Genomic DNA, 26,761 nt, shown 5'->3' with positions numbered 1-26,761 from the left:
ATTTGTTGGTACCATTAGCTTCATATAATTTTACATGTTGGTGCTTCAGTTTTTATTACCAGAAATGTAGTTTAAAGTAGTTTTTTTGCTCTATTGGCTTGTTAAATTGTTTTCATTGACGCCCTGTTCATGTGTTATGGTGATGTACAATTAAAACTATGAATGTATGCAGCACATAATTTAAACCTCACTAGGAACAAGAATAAAGAGTAACTTCTGCAAAACTATAGTCTATCTCTGGTCTCTTAATTTACAACTGAATGCTGATTTTACAAATGCAGAAGGTTAAAGATAATTGTACGCACTAAACAGCCTAAGGTATTTCAGAGGATATTACACATTTAATTTCATGCTTCATAAGTACAGCTTTCACTTTCTGTGGACCTTCATATTTTATGTAAGTTGCAGCAAACTGCACACATATAGTTTTGTTGATACTGGTTCTGTTCATGCTGTTTGGTTACTAATTGATAATTAATTTTGAAATGAAAGTCCACATGTTGTCCTTTCATGATCGGCATATGTAAAGTGTCCCGATGGATGGGGCAATATCCCAAGAGCAATGGCTGCTCTTGTCAGTTTGGTTTGGTTCAAATCCTGTCCTCCTGCGTCTGTGATCATTGCTGGAACATGAAGCACCAGATACAGCATTATTGGTTGTGTATCTGACAAGTCAAGGAGATGCAATGGATGCTTTAATGGAGTCCAGTTACCCCAAATGGTAACCAAATCTTCTGCGTGTCACCAAGAAACTAGTAGTCAGATCAAGATGTATTCTTATCTGTGGTACAGTTGGTAACGGTTCCAGAATTGTTATTGTTCTAATTTACTTTTACAGTGTGGTCAGCTTGGTAGCTCCATGGAGGGAGTCTTGTTGTATTTAAATAAATCCAGAGAATCCAATTATGTATTGCAGCATCATTGGGGATTCATAAACTTGGTGATGTTGGGTTGTGTTGTTATGTGTAAGTGAACTGGGGATTCTGAAAAAGAAGTGTTTTCTGAACAAAATGTATGTTGTCTGATATTGTAGTATGACAATTGCTCAAACTTCTTGCTTTTCTGGTATCTGTGACCACTTGATGGGGTTAATAACTTTTTTTTAGAAATCATGAATAGGGTTAATAATTTTTTTTAGAAATCATGAATAATTTCTTTTAGGGGTTAATAACTTTGCTACGATGATGTTCATGCTATGAAATTTTATCCTTTCTGCTGCTCCCCGGCGGAATCAACAGATAATACTTGAAATTTTAAGTAAAGGAACTCCTGAAAACTCTATGAGCAAGCAAATATACAATTTACATCTTATGTGTTCAGTCACGAGGGCATATTCCATTCCAGCTGCTTGAACTTACATATTCGAAACTATTTTATCCTTGTGATGGCTCTTCAAATGAACACACTCCAACTTGAACATTGAACTTCACATACTCAAGCTACTTGTATCCCTGTAATGGCTCTTCAAATAAACACACTCCAGCTTGACCGCTATTGTACTCCCTAAATGCAGCTTGCAAGAACTTATGATTGGATATTGGAACAACCATCATATAACTCCTAATTTTAGTTTGTCATATACATCTTTTTGTCTTGTACTTTCAAACAGTCCTTGTGGCGTAGTAACGAATTGTTTCATGGACCTCATTTATCTGTCAACAAAGCCAGAGTGCACTTAAGAACCTTAAACACATCTGTTTCAAAAAAAAGAACCTTAAACACATGTACATGATTTCAAAACTTGTCTACAGAGTTGCGAAGCAATATAAACTCAGGTGATAATATCATACTTTCAAGAGATAAATAAAAAAACTGTCCCCAGTGAGTAACTGAGTAAGACTTCATTTTATATAGCAGACTGTAGAAGTCCAGAATGAGAAACAAAAATGCATACACAAATAGTGTCATTGTTTTATCGTGTATTATCAGAGTTTAACCTATAGAATTTACAGATGCCCATAAGGGATATAACTGGTACCTATTCTCTCTGATTATCCAGTCAAGTTTGATGGCAAAATCACGTTCAACATTGCTTAAATCCAACAAGATCCATGCCACCCAAGCCGGGGAGAACATTGTGAGGTTCATAACCGAACACTGCAAAAACAGAACACTAAAATCACAAATCCAACGGGACGGTACCATCTTGCGAAGGTGTGACCAACGAAACAGCAGCGAACCAGCGGCTGACGGCCAAACTTGACGAGCCGACGACGGTACTTGGCGGCGATGGAGGCTGCAGCGACGGAACCCTAGGCTTGCGTACCTGAACCTGCTCGATCTGGCGGCGACGTTGCTCGCCCGTGGATGTGGGCATGTGGCGACGGAGTGGATGAGGCGGCGGCTGCCTGGTGTGCGTGGCTTCCTTGACAACTCTAGTAGCCAATTGCTGATCCGGCCCAAATACTACTATTAAATTGATCTTCTTTACATTATTCATACATTGCTGGGTTGTTGGGCCTAACCTATCACGTTCAATCCTAACCGTTGTCTCAAATCATACCTCTTCCTTTTTCAGGAGTGGTAAAAGGTACCGTAAAACAAGCCATTTCAAATCCTTTACATACCAAATCCACTGCGACCGATGCTGGTGTTATGCTACTCTTGGATGTGTAAGATGTGAGCAAAGCGATGCCATCGAGCCAAAGACGCTGTGTCCCAAGCGGTGGCGGGGGCGGGTCGCTACAGCCCGTCGCCGCCACGGACGACGACGGCGGACGCCCAAAGTTGCTCGAAAGCTATTCCATCGGATAAAGGTGATTAGCAGCAGCAAGTCCGGCCGTGACGCGCGACGGAGAGATGAAGGAGGGGCCGTCACGGATACGCCGTCCCTGTCCCGTACTTAACCACGCAAAGAATTCGGACGTATCACCTGTCCGAGGAAAATCACCGTCTCCCACTGTCAGCATCGCTTGTCCTGTCCTCGACAGCACTCTCTCTCCCGGCGTTTCTCTCCGGCAGGTAGCTCGGCTGCCAGATCCTCTAGTCTCCAGGTTAAAAATCAAAAAGGCACATCATCACGGCCTCCTCCTCTGGACTTCGCACGAAAAACACACGCAAATTCCTTTCTTTTCTTAAACATTCGTTCCCTGTGCAGCCGGGCCATGTACGTGTTGCCTGCATACTGGAGGTTCCGTTCGGCCGTCGTCGTTGTCGTCGTCGTCCTCGCTCCGGTAAACGCGGCGTGCGTCGTGAAATCTTTCTCGCCGGCGACGGGCGAGACGTGCGTCGCGTCACGGGCGAGGACCAGCGTTTTCCGTCCGCATGCGGTAGCGACGGGACGAACGGCAGTCAAATACGTTTCCCTTTGCGAGCGATCGAGATGGCCAGATGATTGGTGGTTCAGGGCAGCTTCACGTAGGATCTTCCCCGGCTGCGCGCGTTCACAAGCTTTTACCGGTTCGTATGCGCGCGGTTTCGTGCATGGGCAAGTAAAAACATCGCCAACGATATTTCACGATCCGGTCCTGTCTCACGTCGTCAAGCGTCGCCGTCGCCGTGATGCCATGGGTCACTTTCAAGAAGACCATGAAAAGCCATTATTTTCTTCTTCCGCGGGGACATGAGTGAACTAAAGTGGCTGCTGCAATGTACAGGCCGACCTGTTGTTATTTTTGCGCACACAATTTTGAAGAAAGGCCTTGTCTAAGATTCTTTTTAAAAAGGGAAGCGAGCCCGGTCTCTGCATAAAAAATGCATACGGTCTTTTGTTACTTCATTAAAAACTACTCCGGGCAAAAAAAGTCATTATTATTTCCGGCAAAAAAAGTCATTATTATTTACTTTTATATTCTGCAATCACTTTCCATCTCATTTACCTCCTTCGTCATTAAAAAATACATCATGTTTAGATATGTACATATTTCTAAATGCTTAACTTTGAAAAAATTACCTGATTGTATTTTCAAGGAATAAAAAATAATAACTATGAAAAAAATTATAGCAACAATTTATTAATTTTCCGTGAATTTTCGAGATGTATCTTGATAATGCAGTCAATATATACGACCAGACTTTTTTGAGAAACGTTTGGATAGCTGACTCACTTATTTTGGGAAATGTTTGAATTTCAATTTACAGCTGCTGACTTGTTGAGGTTTATTTTGTTATAGCCATTTTTATTAATTTTTATTCTTATAGAAAAATATTATGCAAGTAATCCTGTACTTTCCAACAAATAAAAAATAATTATAATAAAATAATTTTTATGTCAACAAATTACTATTTTGTGTGACGACCTGAGATATATCCATGGTGCGTCGTGATAGTGCAGTTAATATATACATTGGAATCTTCTTTGTGCATAGAAGGAAGAAATAAAGCTTCTGTTGATATAATATTATATAACCGTACATTTTGAGAAATATTTGAATTGTTGACTTACGAAATGTTTGAATTTTTATTTACAGTTGTTCACTCGCTGAGGCTTTTTTTCTACAGCCTTTTTTTTTTGTCTAACTAACAATTATTATACACGGTAACATGAGATATTTCTTCGCGGCACATAAGCTTAAATCTACAACTACGCAAGTTGGCATCTTCTCTATCTCGCATGTGTACGTATGCAGGACTCTAGGGGGATAATAAAGTCCAATATACGAGCTATATATGTGACCTGTTGCACGGACGTGTCGAACATGACCACAATGTATGGCTCGTACTTGTTACTTAAATTTTTTAAATCTAGGAACATAGATATTGCAGCTAAAATTAATCTATTTTTATTACCCACATACGATATTGTATTATTATTTTCCGCACATGAGCCTTTTTATGTGGCTGGATGGAAAGACAAAGGCTCTATTCATAGCATCGGATCTCTCGTTTTGTATTTAACATCGCTTACGGATCTCTTCATGTTAGCCATGAACCTCAGACTCAACCATTGAAGTGATTTAGAAGAGTCCACTTTTTTTTTTGCCGCAACACGCGATTTCTTATCCTTTTTTTGGCTAATGAACATTTTTTACAGCCGGCCATTTAGTAGAGTCCACTTTGTTTTTTGCCACAACACACAATTTATTATTCGGTGTTTCTTTTTGGCTCATGAACATTTTTTATAGGATACATGTAGACGATGAGTAAAGTTTGCACCTTACACTAAGAGTCCACGTCATTTACTTGTCCTTCTTTTTTGGCTCATGAACTGTTTTGACGGCCGGCCGGAAACACACGTAGGAAACTATATTCACATGATACGTATAGCTTCATTCAACTATAAGTAAAGTTTGAACTGTTTTCACGGCCGGCCCGAAACACACGTGGCGTGCTTAACGTGGTGACTCTGTTAATCGTTTTTATTTTGCTTTTAGTATAAGTATATATTATAGATAGATAGACAAGTGAATTCCACTTTTTACCCTACAATTGCGTATTTGTGACACATATTACCCCATTTAGTGCAACTTTTACAAAAATATTCCATCTAGGAGTTTTTAAACATGGTTTTACCCCAATTTAGCATTTTGTTTGGTTTGTTAGATAAGACCAACGTATTTCGTCGATGTGGTGCGACAAAATGTGTAAATATCGGAGGCCCTCATCTACGACTATGTCTAGACTTCTCTTATCCAATTGTTTTATTCCTCGTCTCCGTACTGATATTTTTGAAAGTAGGTAATCACCTCATAGCTTTCCTAATGAATACGGACCAGAAATTGAGGATCCAAATATTCTAAAATACATAATCTAGATGTTTTTTTATTGAACGGGGCAATTAGTTCACAACTGTAAAATTACGGGGTAAAAAGTGGAATTCACTCTAGATAGATAGATGTAGCATCCAAATCACCAAAGTACAACTTTATCACTGATCATCTAAGATCGACACATGGATTAACCATCAAAATGGGACGAAATAGATGGCGGCAATGTAAGTTTTGGATTAAGCTACCTGCTAAATAAATTCCATGTAACCGTTTCAATTAATTGCATCCAAAATTCATATCCTTACGCTGTTCCTTCGATTGAAGACATAACCATATACTTTTCCAGTAAATATCAAGAGGGATAACCTACAAGGAAGAAAACATGATTGGTTTTGTTAAACATAAGATAATTACGGACATGCCATATAGCCTATAGAAAAGCACAAATGCTGACTCTAATACGGCTTTGACTCTTTTGTCTAGTCCATGTAGCTAGTTGCTAAATAAATTAGTTATGCTTTTTCGCAGCGATATTCCGAATGACATATGGACAATACGCAAAATAGTTTTAGCAAGTGGGAATCAATAAATAAACATTGGATTGTTCCATCTTTGTCACAAAAATAAAGTTTTGTATTACCTTGCCAATTCTTTTTAATTAGATTACCTTTCGTTAAAATGAGCTTTGTATGCAAAACCACATAAAGATTCTTATCTTCAGTGGAACATTAATAATCCTTATATATGTATATATATTGCGCAAATATACATCATACTCGTTTAACATATCAAGATACATAGGCTTGACCGTAAATCCCCCGATGCGGTCAACTTCCAAACACAACCATATGTTTCTTATGACAGCTAAATAAGACATTCCACATGTATAGGAGTCTCACCTTGGTTTAGATAAAATGATGCGTAAAATTACTTCGGACACAACATCGGTCCTGATGTGTGTCAGTTCGACCATTCACGCTAAAAAAAATGAACGTATACATACCAAGTTCAATACTTTCTCTGGCCCTAAATACTTGTCGCAACATGCGTTTCCTAACCAACCCAGAGAACTAAACCAGCAGAAAGCCCTGTAAAGAAAAAAAAAACACTTGGCACGAGCATCAAAAGTCAGCAGAGTTCGTTTTACATTCCGCTTAAAGAAATGATATCAGTCATTATCCATTGAAACGACACAAAGGACTTCCTTAAAGGTCCAAGCAGGGTCTAAGATCAGAATAACCCAATTAATGATCATCATCGATATCACTCACATAGATCCTTCACGTTTTCCTTCTTTTGTTGGGACAAGTCAATGGCTTCAAACATCAGGCAAGCCCTTAATGAAACAGATTGAATAGCGGGAGGCTCGATGGCTCTCCTCGTCTCAACATACATGTATATATATAGATGGATCAACTTGAGTTACAAGTTAACTTGAGAGATAAGGCTAAACCCTAACCGCCACAATCTGGCCTGATGGGCCTAGTACGTCGGTTGCCTAACACGCCCCCGCAGTCTGAACTAGGAGGGTAGTCGACGTGAAGACTGGATCTGAATTCCTGGAACAATGCTGTAGATAGCCCCTTGGTGAATATGTCGGCGTACTGAGAGCTGGAGGGTACATGAAGAACACGGACAGCTCCAATGGCCACCTTCTCCCGCACAAAGTGTATGTCCAGCTCGATGTGCTTTGTCCTGCGATGCTGAACCGGGTTGGCGGAAAGATATACTGCGCTGACATTGTCGCAATAAACGATAGTAGCGAGTGTGCACTCGGACGACGAAGCTCCCGGAGAAGATGGCGCAGCCAACAGGTTTCAGCAACGACAGAGGCGACGCCACGGTATTCCGCCTCAGCACTCGAGCGTGAAACCGTGGGTTGCCGGCGAGAGGACCAAGACACCAAGTTATCACCCGGATATACACGAACCCCGAAGTGGACCGTCTTGTATCCGGGCATCCAGCCCAATCGGCATCCGAGTAGGCAACCATTTGGTGGGAGGAAGTGGAGTGAAGGACAAGACCAAGATCGATGGTGCCCTTTAGGTATCGAAGAATGCGTTTAATTAGTTGGAAGTGAGAATCACGGGGATCATGCATATGGAGGCAAATTTGTTGGACAGCATAGGAAATTTCGGGTCGGGTGAGAGTAATATATTGAAGAGCCCCGGCAAGGCTGCGATAGAGAAAAGGATCGGAAAAGGGTTGGCCGCAAGAGGCAGCGAGTTTAGGTTTAGTGTCTATGGGAGTAGAGGAGGGTTGGCAATCACGCATTCCGGCGCGAGATAAGATGTCTAGTATGTATTGACGTTGGGAGAGATGTAAGGTGGTGGGAGTTCGAGTGACGGAAATGCCTAGGAAGTGATGTAGGGGTCCGAGGTCTTTCATGGCAAAGGCAGAGGCAAGAGTGGCGATGATATGACGAAGGAGAGGGGTGGAAGAGGCTGTGAGAATAATGTCGTCGACATATAGAAGTAGATAGGCTGTGCCGTGTGTGTGATGATAGGTAAAGAGAGAGGCATCGGATTTTGAGTCAACAAAACCGATTGTGCGCGCATGGGAGGCGAAACGCTGGAACCAGGCGCGCGGAGCCTGCTTTAGGCCATATAGTGATTTGTGAAGACGACAGACATGGGTTGGAAAATTTGGATTGAGAAACCCAGAGGGTTGTTGGCTATAGACTTCTTCGGTAAGATCGCCATGAAGAAAGGCATTTTTGACATCGAGTTGATGTACTGGCCATTGTTGGGAGATAGCTAGAGAAAGAACGACACGAATGGTGGCGGGTTTCACGACGGGGCTAAAGGTCTCGTCAAAATCAACGCCGGGCTGTTGGGTGAAACCTCGGACTACCCAGCGAGCTTTATGGCGAGCAAGAGAGCCATCCGCATTATGCTTGTGGCGGAAGATCCATTTGCCGGAGACGATGTTGGCTCCTGGAGGAGGGGGTACTAGGGACCATGTGTTGTTGTGCATGAGGGCATCATATTCTTCCCGCATGGCCTCGGCGCCGAGCAGGATCACGGAGGGCAATGAGATAGTTATGCGGAATGGGAGAGGAGTGAATGGCAGAGAGGTTTAGTTTGTCTATGGGTGGAGGAAGGCTGCCGGTGGAGCTGCGTGTACGGTGATAGACTCGGAGGGTTGGGAGGCGGAGCGAGTGGGTCGAGGCTGGCTGGGACGTCGGGTGTAAACGAGGAGGGGCTTAGGATGGGTGTCCGCAGCACGGTATGTGTCGTCCCGGGCAGGAGAAGGAGCAGTCGAAGAAGGAGCAGCCGGAGACGAGTCGGCGGCGTCAACAGAATGGCTTGGCGGAACGTTGGTGGCTGCGGTTATTGGTGGAGGCGTTGTATCAATGGTGGGCTGACGATATGCTAGGTGATGGTGAAGGAAGTCGGTATTATTTGGAGGGGTGGAATCGGTGGGTGTGGTTGAGTAGGGAAATGTGTGTTCGTCGAAGGTGACGTGTCTAGATATGATTATTTTGCGAGTAGTGAGATCGAGACAGCGATAGCCACGATGCTGAGAGGGGTATCCAAGGAAGATACATTTCGTGGCTCTAGGAGAAAGTTTGTTTTTGGCGGTTGAGAAGGTGTTGACATAACAGAGGCAGCCGAAGACGCGGAGATCTTGGTATCGCGGTGTGCGGCCGTGTAAAGAGAAATATGGTGTAGTTTGCGGTTGGGAGGAGGTGGGACGAATGTTGATGAGATAGGTGGCGGTATGGAGTGCCTCAGCCCAGAAGGATGGTGGCAGCGATGCTTGGAAGAGGAGGGTACGAATGACGTCGTTGGTGGTGCGAATGGCGCGCTCGGCCTTGCCATTTTGTTGGGATGTATACGGACATGAGAAACGATAGATGATGCCGTGGGTGGTGCAGAAGGTGTGTAGGTTGGAGTTATCAAATTCTTTTCCGTTGTCGCATTGGATGGATAGAATAGACAGTTGAAATTGGGTGGTGATGAGAGCATGAAAGGCGACAAAGGTAGCATACACTTCAGATTTTTTGCGTAAGGGAAAACTCCAGAAATATTGTGTAAAATCATCGACTATAATGAGATAGTAGCAATATCCGAAGTGCTAGGGATAGGTGAAGTCCATAAATCACAATGCAAACGTTCGAAAGGTCTAAAAGTTCTAGATGCCGAAGAGTAAAATGGTTTCCTAACATTTTTCCCTAGTTGGCAAGCATGACACAGGGTGGTGCTTGGTTTATTATGGCAAGTATGTGGAGCAAGGCGCGACATGGTGGAGCTTCCGGGGTGGCCGAGGCGACGGTGCCAAAGATCGGGGTGTTGGTGTAGGACGAAGGCGGCATGATGGAGAGCTTGGCACATGGAGTAGAGTGGACCGGAGCTATTGCATCGAAGCATCACGGTCCCGGTGAGAAGATCCTTCACGAGAGAAACCATAAGGGTCAAATTGAATGGAACAATGGTTATCGATAGTGAATTGCCGAACGAAATCAGATTTTTAATAATGTTAGGAACAACAAGAATATTATTTAGATAGAGAGGTTTGGAGGGTGAATGGATGGTTGTGGAGCCGGTATGGGTGATAGGGATAGAGGAGCCATTGCCAACAGTGACAGTTTGGGAGGAGCAAGGTGTGAGGGAGGATAGGTTACCGGGGTCGGATGCCATGTGGGAGGATGCTCCAGAATCCATGTACCAGTCGCCTCCTGAGAGCTGCATGTTGTTCAGGGCGTTGAGAGGGGAAGGGTGACCCAATCTGCTTGATCACATCCTTGGGCTCCGACCCGACAAAGAAGAAGGCATCAACGACGCCGGCCTCGGCCATCCACAGCGTGTCGATTCGGCCATTCTCGGTGGACGTGGCGCCATCCCACCCTGGTGCAAGCACATCGATCTGCATCTCCGCAGCATTGAGCCAGAAGAACCCTGAAGACGTCCCCGGGCCATGTCCGATCATGAAGGGGATGGAGCCATACAGCCCAAAGGGCGACTCGTGGAGGTACTCGAACACGTCGAGGTTGAAGAGGCGGTACGGCTCGGACTCGTCGACCCCCGGGCCACGGGTGGGGCGGAGGGCGAGCGAGGTGGAGCCGTGCTCGGGGAGGCCGTACACGAAGTCGGCGCCGTGGAAGGAGACGTCGAAGGAGATGGACTGCGGGCCGCGGGGGCGCGTGTCCGTGTGGCTCCGGAACTGCTCCTCCCAGGTGTCGCCGTCGGGCTTGGACTCGTGCAGCGGCTCGAAGTCGAAGAGGCCGTGGGAGTTGAAGGAGAGCACGGGGTCGCCCGAGCCGGCGCGGCGGACGGTGAGCTCGAAGGGGTCGTGCTTGACGAGGGCGTCGAGGTCGGAGGAGAGCGCGACGGTGGAGGCGCCCCCCGCGACGGCTTGGGGTTTGGAGAGGTGGAGGGTCCGGGAGTCGACGTCCGGGAGGAGGACGTCGGGGACGTGGAAGCGGCGATGCGGCGGGGTGCTGGTGGAGTAGTCCCCCCAGACCAGATCCGGCTCCGCTGCCATGGATCCACCGCCGCTGCCGCGCGTCCTCCGCCTCGCCCTCCTCCTCCTCCTCCTGCTGCTCGCTTCCCCCGCCGCGCTCGCCTGGAAGAAGGACATGGTATCAGATTCCTACAACGATTCCTAACCTAGCCGCCGCCGCCGCCGCGCTCCCCCTGCGCCGCCGCCGCCGCTGCCTCATCGAGCCGCCGCCGCCGCCCTCTCCTTTGGGCCGCCGCCGCCGCCGCCTACCCGCCGCCCCACCGCGCGCCACTCTCCCCCGACGCCGCCATGCAATCCCCGGCCTCCTCCATCTCCTCCGGCAGCAACCCCTTTGCTGGGCCGGACATGGCCCTCATCCGCGATCTCAACATCGCCGATCGCGTCCCGGTAACTCTCAGCCAGACCTCCGCGTCCTACTCTCCTTGGAAGCGGTACTTCTCTCTCGTTTTTCGCGAGTTTCTTCTTCACGGCCACGTCGACGGCTCCGTGGACTCCCGTCTCATGGTCAACGACGAGGAGTGGATGATCATCGACGCCACCATCATCCGTTGGTTCTACCTCACCATCTCCACCGACCTCTTCCACACGGTGGTGGCCGACGAGGACGACGCCCGCGCCGTCTGGCTCAAGCTCAACGGTCTCTTCATCTACTCGTCCGGGCGCGCTTGCATAGGCCTGCGGCGCAGGGAAGCTGGGGCGCGCACCGAGTAGTCCAGGGGCAGGAGCAGACCAGGGCCGAGGGGACCAGGGTGGCTGCTGCCATGGTGCCTGGGGCTGCTGCTGAAGATTGGCACGAGTGGGTGCGCCCGTCCACGGATTGTACTGCCAGGGGGAGTCGTTGCGACCTCGTCCGCGTCCGCCGCGGCCACCTCCGCGACCGCGGCCGCCACGGTAGTTGTTGTTGGCGTAGAGTTGGCCGGTGCCGCGGCCGACGCCTCCTGCGCCCCCGGGCGCCGATGGTGGTGGTGGTGGTGGAGGCCGAGGCCCGCCAGGCGGCGGCTGCACGCTCTGGCCACAAGCCCAGAGTGCCGTGGCTGCGGCGTTTTTGACGTCGGTCTTCTTCTGCGTCTCTTCGAGGAGGAGGGCGGACCGGGTCTGCAGGAACGTGGGGAAGGGCACCTGAAACGGCAGAAACGAACGAAGATGCGCATAATTCTCGTTAAGACCTCGGAGGAGGGTGAGAACGAGATTCTCGTCGGAGATGGGCTGCCCGACGTCGCCAAGAGAGTCGGCGAGGGCCTTGAGCTTGGCGCGATAGTCGCTGATGGAGAGGTCCCCCTGCGGTGTGTTGCGGAAGTCAGCCTCCAGCTGAATGGCACGGTGCTTTTTGTTGTCGCGGAAGAGGTCCTCGATGGCGCCCCAGATGGTGCGGGCGGTGGCGCCGGGACGCATGACGATGTTGAGGAGGTCGACGGAGACGGAGCCGTAGATCCAGGAGAGGACGGTGTAGTCGTCGCGGCCCCAGGGGGAGTCGGGGCCGGTGTCGGAGGGAGTGGACTCGCCCGTGACGTGGGCGGTAAGACCGTAGCGGCCGAGGGCGACGAGGAAGAGCTCGCGCCAGCTCGTGTAGTTGCCATCATCGAAGCTCAGGGTGATGGGCACATGCAGTTTGATGGTGGTGGCGTAAGTGTTGGGGTTGGAGGTCTGGGCGGTGGTAGGGTTTTGGATGGGAGAGGTGAGTGCAGCGGTGGGGTTGGGTGGGTTGGCGGTGTTGAGTTGGTTGGCGGCGGTGAGCTGCTGATTGAGGGCGGCTTCGCGGGCGTCGAGGGCAGCGGCGCGATCCGCGAGCTCGCGCTCCTTGGCGGCGATTTCATCAGGGGTCATGGTGGGGAGGCGAGAGGAGGGAGAAGAGGTGTAGGTTTAGGGTTTTGGGGAGAGCCGGCGGCGGCGGCTAGGAGAGGGGAAGGGTGACCCGCTCTGATACCATGAAACAGATTGAATAGCGGGAGGCTCGATGGCTCTCCTCGTCTCAACATACATGTATATATATAGATGGATCAACTTGAGTTACAAGTTAACTTGAGAGATAAGGCTAAACCCTAACCGCCACAATCTGGCCTGATGGGCCTAGTACGTCGGTTGCCTAACACTTAACCTACCTAACTGCTAACTATAAACGAGCCTTTTGCTCCTCCTATGGTAGCTAGGGATACAAGTCACAGATGAGGTCCGCACTGCTGTGGACTTATAACAGAGAGTCATTAGATATAATCGATGCTGTTACATGAGCGTAAACTGTTCGTGTCGACTTCCATCTCGGCTCTAGAAGGCTGTACGTCAGTCTCAAGGAGGCCCTTGAGCTCCATCTTATTCAGACTTGCAAAAGCAAATTCCTAACCCAACTACTAATAAGGTATCTGTAAGAGACAGGACGTACAGTCCATTAGATGTTCCGTCCGTAATAATGTGAAGTCCGAGAAAGTAACTCTAGCTTTCCTGTTGTACTATGGATTAAGACATTACTGTCAGCTCATTTTGGTATTTTAGACACTTAATTACATGTTGATGTAAGAGTACATAAAATATTTTTTGTTGTTCAGTTCTTTTGATGGAAGGGTTTTAAATAGTTTTCTTTGCTCCAGGTAGTTACCGCAAAGTAATATGTTGGAACATATTTTTATTTTTCTCAACACTTTTTAAACCAGATTTAGCATATTTAATTATGTATTGAAACAAATTTAGTGACAGGCCGGCACCTAACTGCTTGGGGCCATATACCATTCTAACATGGCGAGTACGCGTTGAGCTGTGGTGGAAAGAAAGCTCCTCATGAAAGATTGTTACCTTATCTTAATGCTGGTTCTGCTTAGCCACAAAAGGCATATCATGGTTTATGATGCCATGCCCGGGTAACTGTGGACTGAGATAGTAATGGAAGTGATGGTCAAGACACCCAGAATGGATGAGGGTTCATGGATCATTGTATCACATATGGCACGCTAGCTATCGCCCATTTCATTACAGGGGGATACAACTACAAAAGCTAAAATGGAACAATAAAAAATGGATGTTTCTCACACTAAACTAGCACAAAACCCTAAGGACACCTTACATCGGACACGTGCCCAACATCAACAAAGGTGAAAACAATGTGTTGGCGACGAGGCAAGCCAGAAATTGACCACCGATGGGCTTCACACATTGGTGATGTTGATTTATGTAGAATTGCCCATCGTGCCATCTCCTCACCACGTCGGCCCCCTCCGACCCAATGGTAGACACCGCCTCCATCACCCGTCCTCCGGATTCAAGGTGGTGGAAGTGTTACCCTACCCACCCCTTGATCCGTACGTTGTCGCCATCATTGGAGGAGAGGGCGATGGCAAGTTGGCAACATCCTGTTTCCGTATCCTTGGCCTTGCCCTAAGTCGAGGCCAACACATGCGCGGACCACGGCATGGAGGAGTAGGAGATCATCTCCCTCTGGGCGGTGAAAGTGAAATTCATTCCGAATACGAGGACAGGGCCCGCTGATGGCGATGGTGTAGAATTCATCAGACTTCTTTCTCCTCTTCCTCCATCTCTAAGCATTTCCACTTTGCGTGAGGTAAGGTAAACTTGCAGTGCTCTTGTTTCTGGATATGCATTCCTACATTAGTGTGCTCTGTTTAAAATATGCATTTCTTTGCATACTTGCATTCTAGGTTATTGTCTATATGTTGTATGTATAAATTCTTCAAAATTATGTGTTACGTTCAGATTATGCATTCTACAGACTAGTGGCTGTATCTTGCGGATTAATATAGCGGGACGAAATCTTGTTTCGAGGAATCTGGCAAGTGTTTGAGACGTCTACATCACATTTTAGTTAGATGGAAAAGTACGACTAGTCACATCAAATCAAGCAACTGCCAAGCTTCAACTTCACTGTCAAAAAAACCGAATCTATTGCAAAGATCACAATGAACACACAAACAAATCAATGCATGTTGTATCATCTCGTCGCCATCTCTCACCCAATACAACGTTCTGAATTTCTGATCTATCAAACACTGCACCGTGCATGAAGCCAAGACGCTTATAGTAGGTTCTGTACAAAACTGTCATAAACACATCGGTTTCAGCCGGAAGTAGGGATCTAGAAACGGTAACTGTCCCCCAGTATGTCCTTCCAGAAAGAATCACTCTCCAGAGAGCACAGACCGGGCATCTCCATCTCCATCATGGGCTCCAGCAAGCCGGCGAACTCCTCCACCGGCGCCGGTGAAGCAGCATGCGATACGGATGCAGCGGCAGTATCACAGTGCTGATCGGCCGGCTCAGCTCCTGCGGAGGAGCTTGTTCCTGGAGCCGGAGAGCTAATTAGCTGCTGCTGATGCACCATGTTTTGCTCCGGAAAGCTCGAGATGTTGCCGAGGTAGCTCGGCTGCAGGTAGTTCGCGCCAGTCGACAACATGTTCATCTGGTCCTGGAGCAGAAGGTTCGGAACGATGCCGCCGCCTGAGTTCAGCATTGCGTTTGATGCAGCAAGGTTGGCGATGAGGTTAGTGGTGGTGTTGTTGGAGCCGATGGCGTGAAGCAGCTGCTGCAGCAGCTGCGCCTGCATGATGGCGCCCGTGTCCAGGCCGCCGCCGAGGGCCGCGGCCGCCGCGGCCCAGAGGAGCGACTCGGGTAGGAGGGTGCCGGAGGGGGAGGCGCCGTCGATGATGTGGTCCGGCGGTAGCTGCTGGTGCGTGACGGGGTCGACGCCCATGCGCAGGAGCTTCTTCCGGATGTGGGTGTTCCAGTAGTTCTTGATCTCGTTGTCCGTCCGGCCCTCCAGCTGCGTCGCAATCGTCGACCACCTATAACCCAACAAAGTTCATGTATCCACGTCACTTCAGAGACTAACAACTAAATTGACAGTTGCATGCATGCATGGCGGCTAATTAAGTTAAGTTATGCTTTTGAGTGGTGGAGCAGGTAAAGGTTGGACGGAGACGTACTTGTTGCCGAGGGCGGCGTGGAGGCTGATGATGAGGCGCTCCTCGTCGTCGGTGAAGTTGCCGCGCTTGATGTCGGGGCGGAGGTAGTTGGTCCACCGGAGGCGGCAGCTCTTGCCGCAGCGATTGAGGCCGGAGGCCTTGGGCAGGCCGCGCCAGCTGCCGACGTGCCCGCCCCGCCTCTGGATGTACTCCACCAGCGCCTTGTCCTCCTCCTCCGTCCACGGCCCTTTCTTCACTCCGGCGTCATGGCAGCAGCACGGCGACCTCCCCATCACAGACGATCTCTAGCTTCCAAGACTAGGATCGTAAACGCTGATCAGTAAGATCGACCGGTTGGTGTGGTCGATGCAGTGGTCTGTGGTCACAACTCAGAAGCAAGCTAGCAGCTACTAGGTATGAGAGTATGTTCTGTTCTTCCTCTGGGTTAATGGTATATATAGAAGTCGTGGCGCAGACTGCAGAGCAGCCATTCCGTCGTATCCCATGACAGGCACGCGCGAGATAGGTCCCGCAGAAGCTGCGAATTTTCCTTCCCTTCTGCTGCCGTGGCTGTTATTGAACAGTTTCTGTATGTCGGGTACGTGCTCTGAAAAAAAAAGGCGTGGGTACGATGCAAGTCAGAGGTGGCAGTTGCCACTTGGAGATCTAGCCACGTAAGACCAGATATATTCTGCACGCTGCGGTTCACACACGGTCCATCACTCCGTCTATATTCATGCATGTCGCAAGGCAGGCAACAAGGAGAAAAGTGGCGGCCAACAAGTGGTAGCGGCTCTACACAGAATGCAATAATCTACTCCCTCCAAATCATAAAAAATGTTGGACTTCGAGTTTAAATTCGAGAATTTCAACCAAACATCCGACACTTAATTATCATGGATCAAAGAGAGTGGCGTATCCGTATATCGGGATCTTCATCTTAAGTATACAGAATTATGCACTAGATAGTGGAATTATCTGTTATTACAGTACTGTTGAGTGTTCTGCGAAACATTGCATTATTTTTTTTTACTTTATTTCATATAGCTTTTGTATTGCTCACACATGTGTGTGTGCCTGATAAATATCTCGGTGTAGGTTGCTCGGAGACGATAAGGGGAGAGAACCGTTTTTCACAAATTTGTTCAATATAAACACTCGAGGCATGCTTATGAGAAAAACTACGCTTGCTACATCACTTTGCGCTTGGGTCCAAACAAGTTGGGATTCACGAGTGGATTCACTGACATCAAGACTATGTTTTAAGCGGTGTTGCCGGGGAAGGACTGCCAACACCTTGCAGCCATCTAAACTTGGGGAGTTCTACGCTCTATCTTGACTTGGTTTTAAGATCTTTTTATCTTTTAAACTTGCACTTCTTTTGTTTTTTTCCTGTTTTTGGTTTGCTTGCTTGTTAAAAATCCAAAACCCCATAAACATTATTGTAGTACTCCCTCCATCCCAAAATGTAAGGCGCCTAAGCTTTGGTCAAAAGTCAACATATTTTAAGTTTGACCAAATTTATACGTAAAAATATGATTATCTTCAACATCAAATGAACATTTTGAGAAACTATACTTTCTGGCGAATCTATTGATATTGATTTGGTATTGTGAATGTTTATATTTTTACGTATAAATTTGGTCAAACTTGAAATATGTTGACTTTTGACCAAAGCTTAGGCGCCTTACATTTTGGGACGGAGGGAGTATTTATTATTCATGCTAAAATATCGAGGAACTTGCTTGAACCTCTATGTATGAATGCTATGATAAAATTATGGTGATGTACTATGAAAATCGTTCAACCCTAGAAGAAAAAAAAGGATGAGTTGCTTCAACATCTCGGCATATGGTTATGGATTTCTTTTTGAATTGCATGATATAAGTTGATGTAATAGAGAATTCTTTATACATTCAACATTAAAAATAATAGTGAACCTATAAATGCATCTTATCAAGAGTGTAATTTTTCATGATTTGGAACAAGTTGAGAAATATATTGCTTATACTGCAGCCCATGAGATCGACTCTATTATTAATGGAAAGCGTGAAACTAGTCATATGACTTGTGTGATGAAAGAACATGTTTCTATTCTCCACAAACTTTGCAAAGAGAATTTCAGTGATAATACTTATGTTATTAACTATAATTTTTTTTCTTGTTGCCATGGAAAGCATTAATGTTTTTCATGAGAAAGATGAGAAAACCTTGGGGTTTCCGCACATCCCCATGAGGAGGAGATAGAGAATTAAGAGTAAAGGGAAAAAGAAAAGGAAGAGTGGGATCCTCTACATTCACCATCTAAATATGATAGTTACAGCTGGATGTAATTGGTATCTCTTGATATTAATATATTTTCTTTATCCAAAAATCTAAATATGATAGTACTTCTTCACCTCAAAACTCATTTGTCATATATGAGAATCCATGATATATATGTTTATGGATCTCATAATGCTCCCTTAAATATACCTAGACATGATATTGCTACCAATAAAATGATTGATGACCGTGAGGATTGTTATGAAGATATGCTATATGACAATGCTTTAGATGATGGTCCTACATTTCTTGAAAATCCTCCATGTGCTACAATTGTTACTAACTCATGAAACGATAAAAATGATAATTTTTTTGTGTGTGATGACACTCTCATTCATGAAAGTCCAATACTATTCTTCAATTCTCCTAACCCCCCCATAGATGAGAAATGTGCATTTGTTAGGAACTATATATATGTGGATTGCATATACTTCTAGTTTAAAACTCTTGTTGTAACCATGGGGTTAATGATGATATTATTTCTATGGAGTATTTTGAAAGAGGAGAACATGCTTATGAATTCCATGATATATTTAAAGATCCTATTTATAGGCCACTAACCCCGTAGAAAAGAGTGAGAGATTTTTCTGTAGTGACATGGAATGGAGCCAAATAAAATCAAGATTCATCCAAGAAATGGTCCAAACCATAAGCTTGGGATGCCTGCGGCAGTGCGGCATCGTAATGCGAATATTCAGAACATGGCCTAGGTACCGCTGAACCTGATTGAAACTGTTCCAAATTTGATTATACTTACAAGTTTTCTTAAGTTACATGGTGCCCCCTACTAAGTTACAAGAATATTTGAAATGTACGGGGATATTCCTTCCGACTATTCATTGTAAACTTGTCATTTTTTCCCAAGCTACATATATTCGAATTTCGGTATGTAATATGGCACACACATAAGTACGTGTATCCTCTATATGTAAAAGTTTTATTTGGAATTTTCGGAGGTCCAAAAAATACGGATTTTGGCTCATACGAGTAAACCCGGTTCCATTGGACCTAAGTGCCACTGGGTATTTCTAGCTGCGTCCGTCCTACACCAACACAAATCTCGGGTTGCAAATCTCAAAACTTGGTTTTTTTAGCACTATAAGAAAGTCACATAAGTTTCGAGGAATTGGTAAAAAAAACATATAAAAAATTGGGGTGAAATATTTCAGTAGCACCCTTCGGTTCAGTTTATAAGACATGCACGTCGTTTAAGAAAAACTTTGACCATTAATTTAGTCAATAAAATATGAATTATATATGCCACAAAAGGTATACTCACATTAGAAATTTTTTTAAAAAAATGAATCCAACGATATAACTTTTATGTCATATATATCTCATATTTTGTTGACCAAAAATATGGTCAATTTTTTTTCTTAAACGACGTGCACGCCTTATAAACGGAACCGGAGGGAGATAAGCTTCGGGTTTATCTATCCGATAAACTTTGCCAAACAAACCAATATATTCAGCCGATTCTTTTGCCAATGGAAAGATCGGTTTGGAATTTTCGTAACCTAAAGAAGCGAGATAAGTTTCGTGTTTGAGCTTGGTCAAGGACAAATCATAATGTTTTTGACCGCAGGTTTGCTCTGCGCAACACGGCGTGTCCGTCTGCCGCGGACGACGACGACCGATGCTAGCGGTAGATTTGCTGGAAAGCCGATCAGCAGATGAATCCTCCTTGTCTGCATCGCTTGTCCTATCCCCGATATACCATCGCTGCGTAGATCCTCCAGGTGAAAAATCAAAAGCATAATAACATCATCACGGCCTCGCAGGAGATCTTCCTCGAGGATTTCGCACGGAAAACGCATGCATTTCTCCACTCTTTCTTTACTAAACTTTTCATTCCCAGTTGTTACGTGTAGCCTGCATAGTGGTTTGGTTCGCACGTCGGCCTCGTCGCTTCGGTAAACGCGGCGTGCATGCCTGCGTGAAATCTCTCTCGCCGGCGGCGAGACGTCACTCGCGGCGACCAGCATTTTCTATCCGCATGCGTTAGCGACCGGACAAAGGGCAGTCAAATAAGTTTCCCTTTACGCCCGAACCGATCGCCAGTAGCTTCTGGTAGAATAATTAAGAGAGAATTCCTTATTTGACACTTCCTTAAATTTCGGTTCCCTATTTGACACTGAGAAATTTTTTCTTCCTTATTTGACCCTAAATGCAAATTTCTTTTTTTATAAGACACTTTAGTACATTTTGAGCACTAACAGCGTTAACTGAGAATTTGAGAAGACGATTTTGCCCCTGGTGCATTATATGAGTTTTTTTTTGGACAAAAGCAGCAATATATCTGGTCATTGTTACCTCACCAAATGAGACCACCAGATATTTAGTCACAGACAGAATCGATTTTAATTACTCCGTATAAAACTTGCTACTCTGATTTTATTTAAAAAGTTTGCAAAATTAATCGGAACCTGCATACCCGGCCCGGAATATAAAAAAAGACTGAAAAATCATGCCCGGACTCCTGATTACCTAACATAACCTGTCAATTCTGTACTGTCATGCGCATCCGAAGATCCATTGCCAACCACTGGTCCGCCGGCCGACGGCAAATAGTCTACGCACCGCCGCCGGGTAGCCCCAATCCCAACGCCAACCAGGCTCCAGACGCTACAGCTCCATCCCTGCTAGTCCCATCCCCGACGTCCCCCACCACTGAACATACCACCTGTCTAGCTCACCGTGTTGCAGCGCTGCCGCGCGCGGTACTGAGAGCAAAAGCTCCACGGCGAGAGCTAGTCAGCTAGCTGTTCGTCTTCCATGTCACAACAAGACTCACGGCGCTGCTTAGCTACTAGTTTTTTTTTCATGGTTGCATATGCATAAACGAAAGGGTAATTTGGTCCAAGAAAATCAAAATTGACGGTAGGAACTAACAGAACTAACAGAATGGACGGTGGTGTCAAATAAGGAAAGAAATTTACACATATGGTTAAATGAGGATGAAAAAGTTTTTGAGTGTCAAATAGGGAACTGAAATTTAAGGTAGTGTCAAATAAGGAATTCTCTCAATAATTAAACACTGTTGTTTTGCCCGGCGAAATGGCGAGATGATCAATTGATTCAGTCGACAGTAGCTAGCTTCTGGTAGAATCTTCCCTGGTTGATCGCATTCACAAGCTTTTAGCGGCTCGTGTTGCGGTTTCGTGCATGGGTAAGTAAAACATCACCAACGATATTTCGCGGTCGATCGGGTTCTGTCTCCCGTACGTCCTCAAGTGTCGCCGTCATCATAATGGCATCCATCGTTTTCTTTGAGAGACCATGCATGCAATCCAACGCCATCGTTGTGAACATGTATATCATGCAAAACCATGTACGTATAAGATATTTTAGCTTTTAGTAGATGCATCTATTTTGATATGTATATCTAGTCTATTTTTAGTGTGTAAATATTCAATCACTATTATGTGCATCTAGTTCACTTTAAAATATCTAAAATTTATATTTATTAACGGAGGGAGTACACCACAAGTTAAAATTCTTTTTCGCGGAGACGGTGGTCAATAGAATTAAGTGCAGTCTGCTTGAATATAACATGCAGTCTGCTTGCAGATAAGGACACATATGACGCCACTCTAATTTCATACTTACCTTGGATTTGGGTTTCTTTGAGGGATAACTAGGCCTCCTATCAATAGTATCATATAGAAATATCATGTGTATGATACTACTATATATATTGTGGACATAATAACATTTATTATATATGTTATTATGTCCACAATGAATGATATCATATGCTAGTATCATAATCTTTTTATATTAATTAATTTGTAGAATCTCAATGCAAATATATGTACAAGATTTATTTGGCATTAAAATTTCTAGTACTACGTCCTATGGTACGGTATCTACCTACTAATATCATCTCCTCATCTTTAATTGCGCTGCCACATAAGCTTTTTGCATGCATGTGATGCATGATACAACATATGATACTCTCGTTGTGGATAGTCTAAGGAACCGATCTTTGACTCACATTAGACCCTTTTTCAATACAGAGAATCGGCCTCTATCTCCGTATGAGTTTTGTTTTTGATGTATTTGTTGTGCAACATTTTTTTCTATACCAACAAATTGCTAAGAAAAACGATTTTATATGTTTAACCAACCAAGACCACGTTGATCTTTGTGTCTACAAATAATATTCTCTGTCATTAATCAGAATTACTAAATTACTTACCTCGGAGTATCTTGTACACAGGCCTGCTGGTCCCCACCAATACGTATCATTTCGAGCATTCACACTCAACAGGTACTGTATATGTGTACCAAGTTCAATAAGTCAGCTATTTTCGTATACTAAACCAGCGGATAGGATAGCTCTAACTTCGCATGAGCAGCAAAAGTCAGCAGAGTTCGTTTTACCTTCTGCTTAAAAAAATGTCATGAGTCGTTATCCATTGAAACGACACGAAGGACTTCCTTAAAGGTCGAAGCATATGGTCTAAGATCAGAATAACCCAATGATCATTATCGATCCATCACTCACATCGATGATCGATCCCTTGGTGTTTTCCTTCTTTTGTTGGGACAAGTCGATGGCTTCAAACACCGGGCAAGCCTTTACCTACCTAACTGCTAACTATAAACAGGGCTTTCGCTGCTCTGTAGGGATCAGGACAGGGGCACACCAAGTCATGAATGAGGTCAGGACTTGTGTGGACTTTTAACAGAGAGAGTCATTAGATATAATCGATGCCGTTACATGATTGTAAACTGTTTCTGCGGACTTCCATCTCGGCTCTAGAAGGCCGTATGTCAGGCTCAAGGAGGCCCTCGAGCTCTTCAACCTTGCAAAAGTAATTTCCTACCCCAACTAATTAGGTATCTGTTAGAGACAGGACCTATATATTGGTTTTTATATGTCATAAGAATGTAAAGTCTGAGAAAGCAACATTGAGAACTCTAGGGTGTAAATTTTTCCCTATGCTTTCTTTTTTAGCCTGCAAAAATTCCAAGCACTATATACTCTCGTATAGATATATGTGTGTATTCAATATTCTTACCAGCTGGTGTGGTCGACGGAATATTTTACCCACAGACGTTCGGTTTTCAGTGTACACAGTTATCTACACGTTTGACTACTGAATATTATAGACTTAAACAGATCGAACGGGCTACTCTAGGGCTTGTACTTATGTATTTTTATTCAATTTTAATCATTGTGTCCCTAGTTACGAAGAGGTATGAAGAGATCCCGACCATTCATGTGTTTCAATTCAACAAAGTTTGAGGGGGGGGGGGGCACCGAAGCAAAAGTGTGTAATGTTTCCTTTCTAACCACTTAATTACATGTTGATTTTATTTTATTTTTAAAATTTCAACTCTTTTCTTACAAGGGTGAAACATTGTTTTAGAAAGTTACGATGCTATCTTCTGGCATGCTCATCGCCCTTTGGAGCTGTGTGTTGATGTCAATCAACCTCTCGGCTCCCGTACCTTCTCCCTATCCGGCTGGTTAAGTTTGTGATCCGTTGTTGCTGTGCTATTGTTGTGTATGCGGCTCTTGAGCCCAACCCCGTTGCGTTGGGTGCAGTCTCCCCCTCCTCGTTGTATCTCTCCCCGGGGTTCACCCGTTCATCACGAAGAAATGAAAAAGATTCAGGTGGAGGCCTTTGTGTCTCTTCCGGTGACCACTTGAAAAAAAAAGTTACGAGTTAATTCTACCTAGGTTAGATCAGGTATGTGCCACAAACTGATGGGTTGCACCACATTTTATTTTTCATGACATTTTTAACTGGACTTAGTGTATTTAATTCCATATACAAACACATTTAATTAATGTCTAGGACCTAACACTACATGCCGATATAGCAGTACAATGAGCCGAACCATGGACTGCCGGCTGGTGTTGTTAGATTGTTGTCTTCACTTACGGTTGGTTCGGCTAAGCCGAGACTATTGAAATATTGGGATTTGCGATGTAATGTCCACATAATTGACCACAATTGAAATAGCGTGGAGATGTCGAGCCAAGTAGGAAGGATATATGAGGTGGTTTGTACTCAGTCACCCTCTTCGAATCTGACCCACTTATCTAGCAAAATACACTATCGATTTCAATTCTGTGCAGGCCATCTGACGAGCGGGGCCATGATATCAGAACCACTTGAATTCTCAAATGTGGTTCAAACTGGAATTATGTCTCGCTAAATCTGTTTCACGGAATTTTTTTTGTTTCATTTACGGCAGGCCATTTGACAATTTCATGATGGAAGGACAAAGTAAATCAGGATAACAATCTTATCTACCCAGGTACTAGCTCGGTTTCGATTCCAAGATAAACTTTGACCGAAAAAATTAAGGAATAAAATCTTGATAATTTTGCATATATTTAGGATCGTTGGATTTGTATTGAAAAACACTCTCTAATAATATTATTTTTTTGTCAAAGAAAAAACATGGAAAATCAGGAACCGTATTCATTGAAACGGAAAACCGTTTCGTCAAATCGAATGTAGTGCTCTGAGCCTCTAACGTACTGATCGAGCACTATATTCATTTGACGAAACCGTATATGTCCACACCGCCTTGCCAATAGGCTAGGCTCGAATCTCAAATGTGTTAGATTTGCCTAGCTGCAATCTTGCTTTAGTCAGCGGCCGGTCGACGAGTACGTGCTGAGTAGCAACATGTTAACTGACAGTGGGAAAGTTCGACGAGTCACATCAAATCAGCAACTGACAACCTTGAGCTTCACTGACAAAAACCGAATATATTGCAAGCAGTATCGGAATGAACGAACAAATCAATGCATGTTGTACCATCTCCAACTCTCACGTAGTACAGCGCGTGCGTGGAGTCAAGACGCTTATAGATTATGTACAAATTAAACTTTTGTAAGTCGTAATGAAACATTCTATGCCTAGCGGAAGGAGGGATAGATCTATAGACGGTAGCTCTCCTCGAGTATGTCCTTCCAGAAAGAATCACTGCTCTCCAAAGAGCACAGATCGGGTATCTCCATCATGGGCTCCAGCAAGCCGGCAAACTCCCCCACCGGCGCCTGGTCAACTGCCGGTGAGACGTCACGTGATACAAGCGCTGCAGCCGGGTCATCTGCTCCAGAGGAGCTTGTTCCCGGACACACCGTGGTGTTGATCAGCTGCGGGTACATCATGTTTTGCTCCGCAAAGCTCGAGATGTTCCCGAGGTAGCTCGGCTGCAGATAGTTCGCACCAGACAACTTGTTCATCTGGTCCCGGAGCAGGATGCTGGGAACGATGTTACTGCTTGAGTTCAGCATTGCGTTTGCTTGAGCTAGGTTAGCGATGAGGTTTGTGGTTCCGTTGTTGTTGGAGCCGATGACTTGGAGAAGCTGCTGCAGAAGCTGCGCCTGCATGAAGGCACCGGTGTCGAGGCCGCCACCGAGGGTCGCAGCTGCCGTGGCCCAGAGGAGTGTCTCCGGGAGGAAGGCGGCGGATGCGGCGTCGAGATGGCCGTTGTGGCCGGGAGGAAGCTGCTGGTGCGTGACGGGGTCGACGCCCGCGCGCAGGAGCTTCTTCCTGATGTGCGTGTTCCAGTAGTTCTTGATCTCGTTGTCCGTCCGGCCATCCAGGTGCGTCGCGATCGTCGACCACCTAACCCAACAAAGTTCAGATACCCACGTCAGTCACTTCAAGGCTAAACTATACTCTATGAATGTGTGGAGCAGGTAAGGTTTAAAGGTTGGACGACGGCGACGTACTTGTTGCCGAGGGCGGCATGGAGGCTGATGATGAGGCGCTCCTCGTCGTCGGAGAAGTTGCCGCGCTTGATGTCGGGGCGGAGGTAGTTGTTCCACCGGAGGCGGCAGCTCTTGCCGCAGCGGTTGAGCCCCGAGGCCTTGGGCAGGCCGCGCCAGCTGCCGACGTGCCCGCCCCGTTTCTGGATGTACTCCACCAGAGCCCTGTCCTCCTCCTCCGTCCATGGCCCTTTCTTCACCCCGGCGTCGTGGCAGCAGCACGGCGACCTCCCCATCGCAAACAGATTTCCCTCCTAGACGAATCGAGTCAGGCCTGCTAGTAAGCTAGTAAGCTATTGGTGCAATGGTCAGAACTCTCTGGTCTATCGATGCAGTGGAACTCAGAAGCTATAGGTGCGACGACTGCGTTCCAGTGGCGGAGCCAGAACTTAAAGTCAGTGTTGTCATTTCAAATCTGTGGTGTCAAATACATATAATTTTTACTTATTTTAAATTTTTTTACAAGGTTAATACCAAAATACAAAGAACATGGCAAAAAGCTGTGTGGTCAATTGACCACACAGCTCTCAACGTGGCTCCGCCACTGCTGCGTTCTCGTCTTCCTCACCCTCGTATATATAGAGCCATAGAGCATAGAGGTCGCGTTGGAGACCGCGGAGCATGCAGCCATTCCGTCGCAGCCATGACAGGCACGGGCAAGATAATTTGGTGCT

The 26,761-nt window shown here is 45.7% G+C and overlaps 2 protein-coding genes across 2 annotated transcripts; both read right to left on the bottom strand.

Moving 5' to 3' along the window:
- Window positions 1-15,192: 15,192 nt before the first annotated feature.
- On the bottom strand, window positions 15,193-16,311 carry LOC124671411 (transcription factor MYB39-like). Its single transcript, XM_047207784.1, has 2 exons — window positions 16,040-16,311; window positions 15,193-15,898 (listed from the first exon to the last, which is right to left on the bottom strand). The coding sequence occupies exons 1-2, from the start codon at window positions 16,309-16,311 to the stop codon at window positions 15,193-15,195; spliced, it is 978 nt and encodes a 325-aa protein (XP_047063740.1).
- An 8,939-nt stretch (window positions 16,312-25,250) lies between these two features.
- LOC124678671 (transcription factor MYB93-like) lies at window positions 25,251-26,323 on the bottom strand. Its single transcript, XM_047214547.1, has 2 exons — window positions 26,052-26,323; window positions 25,251-25,944 (listed from the first exon to the last, which is right to left on the bottom strand). Exons 1-2 carry the CDS (start codon window positions 26,321-26,323, stop codon window positions 25,251-25,253), a joined length of 966 nt encoding a protein of 321 aa, XP_047070503.1.
- Window positions 26,324-26,761: the final 438 nt, after the last annotated feature.

This window comes from Lolium rigidum, chromosome 7, assembly GCF_022539505.1.
Source record: "Lolium rigidum isolate FL_2022 chromosome 7, APGP_CSIRO_Lrig_0.1, whole genome shotgun sequence".
Taxonomy (NCBI): domain Eukaryota; kingdom Viridiplantae; phylum Streptophyta; class Magnoliopsida; order Poales; family Poaceae; genus Lolium; species Lolium rigidum.
Note: the sequence above shows the minus strand (reverse complement) of the source record. Positions and strands in the feature narration are given on the sequence as shown.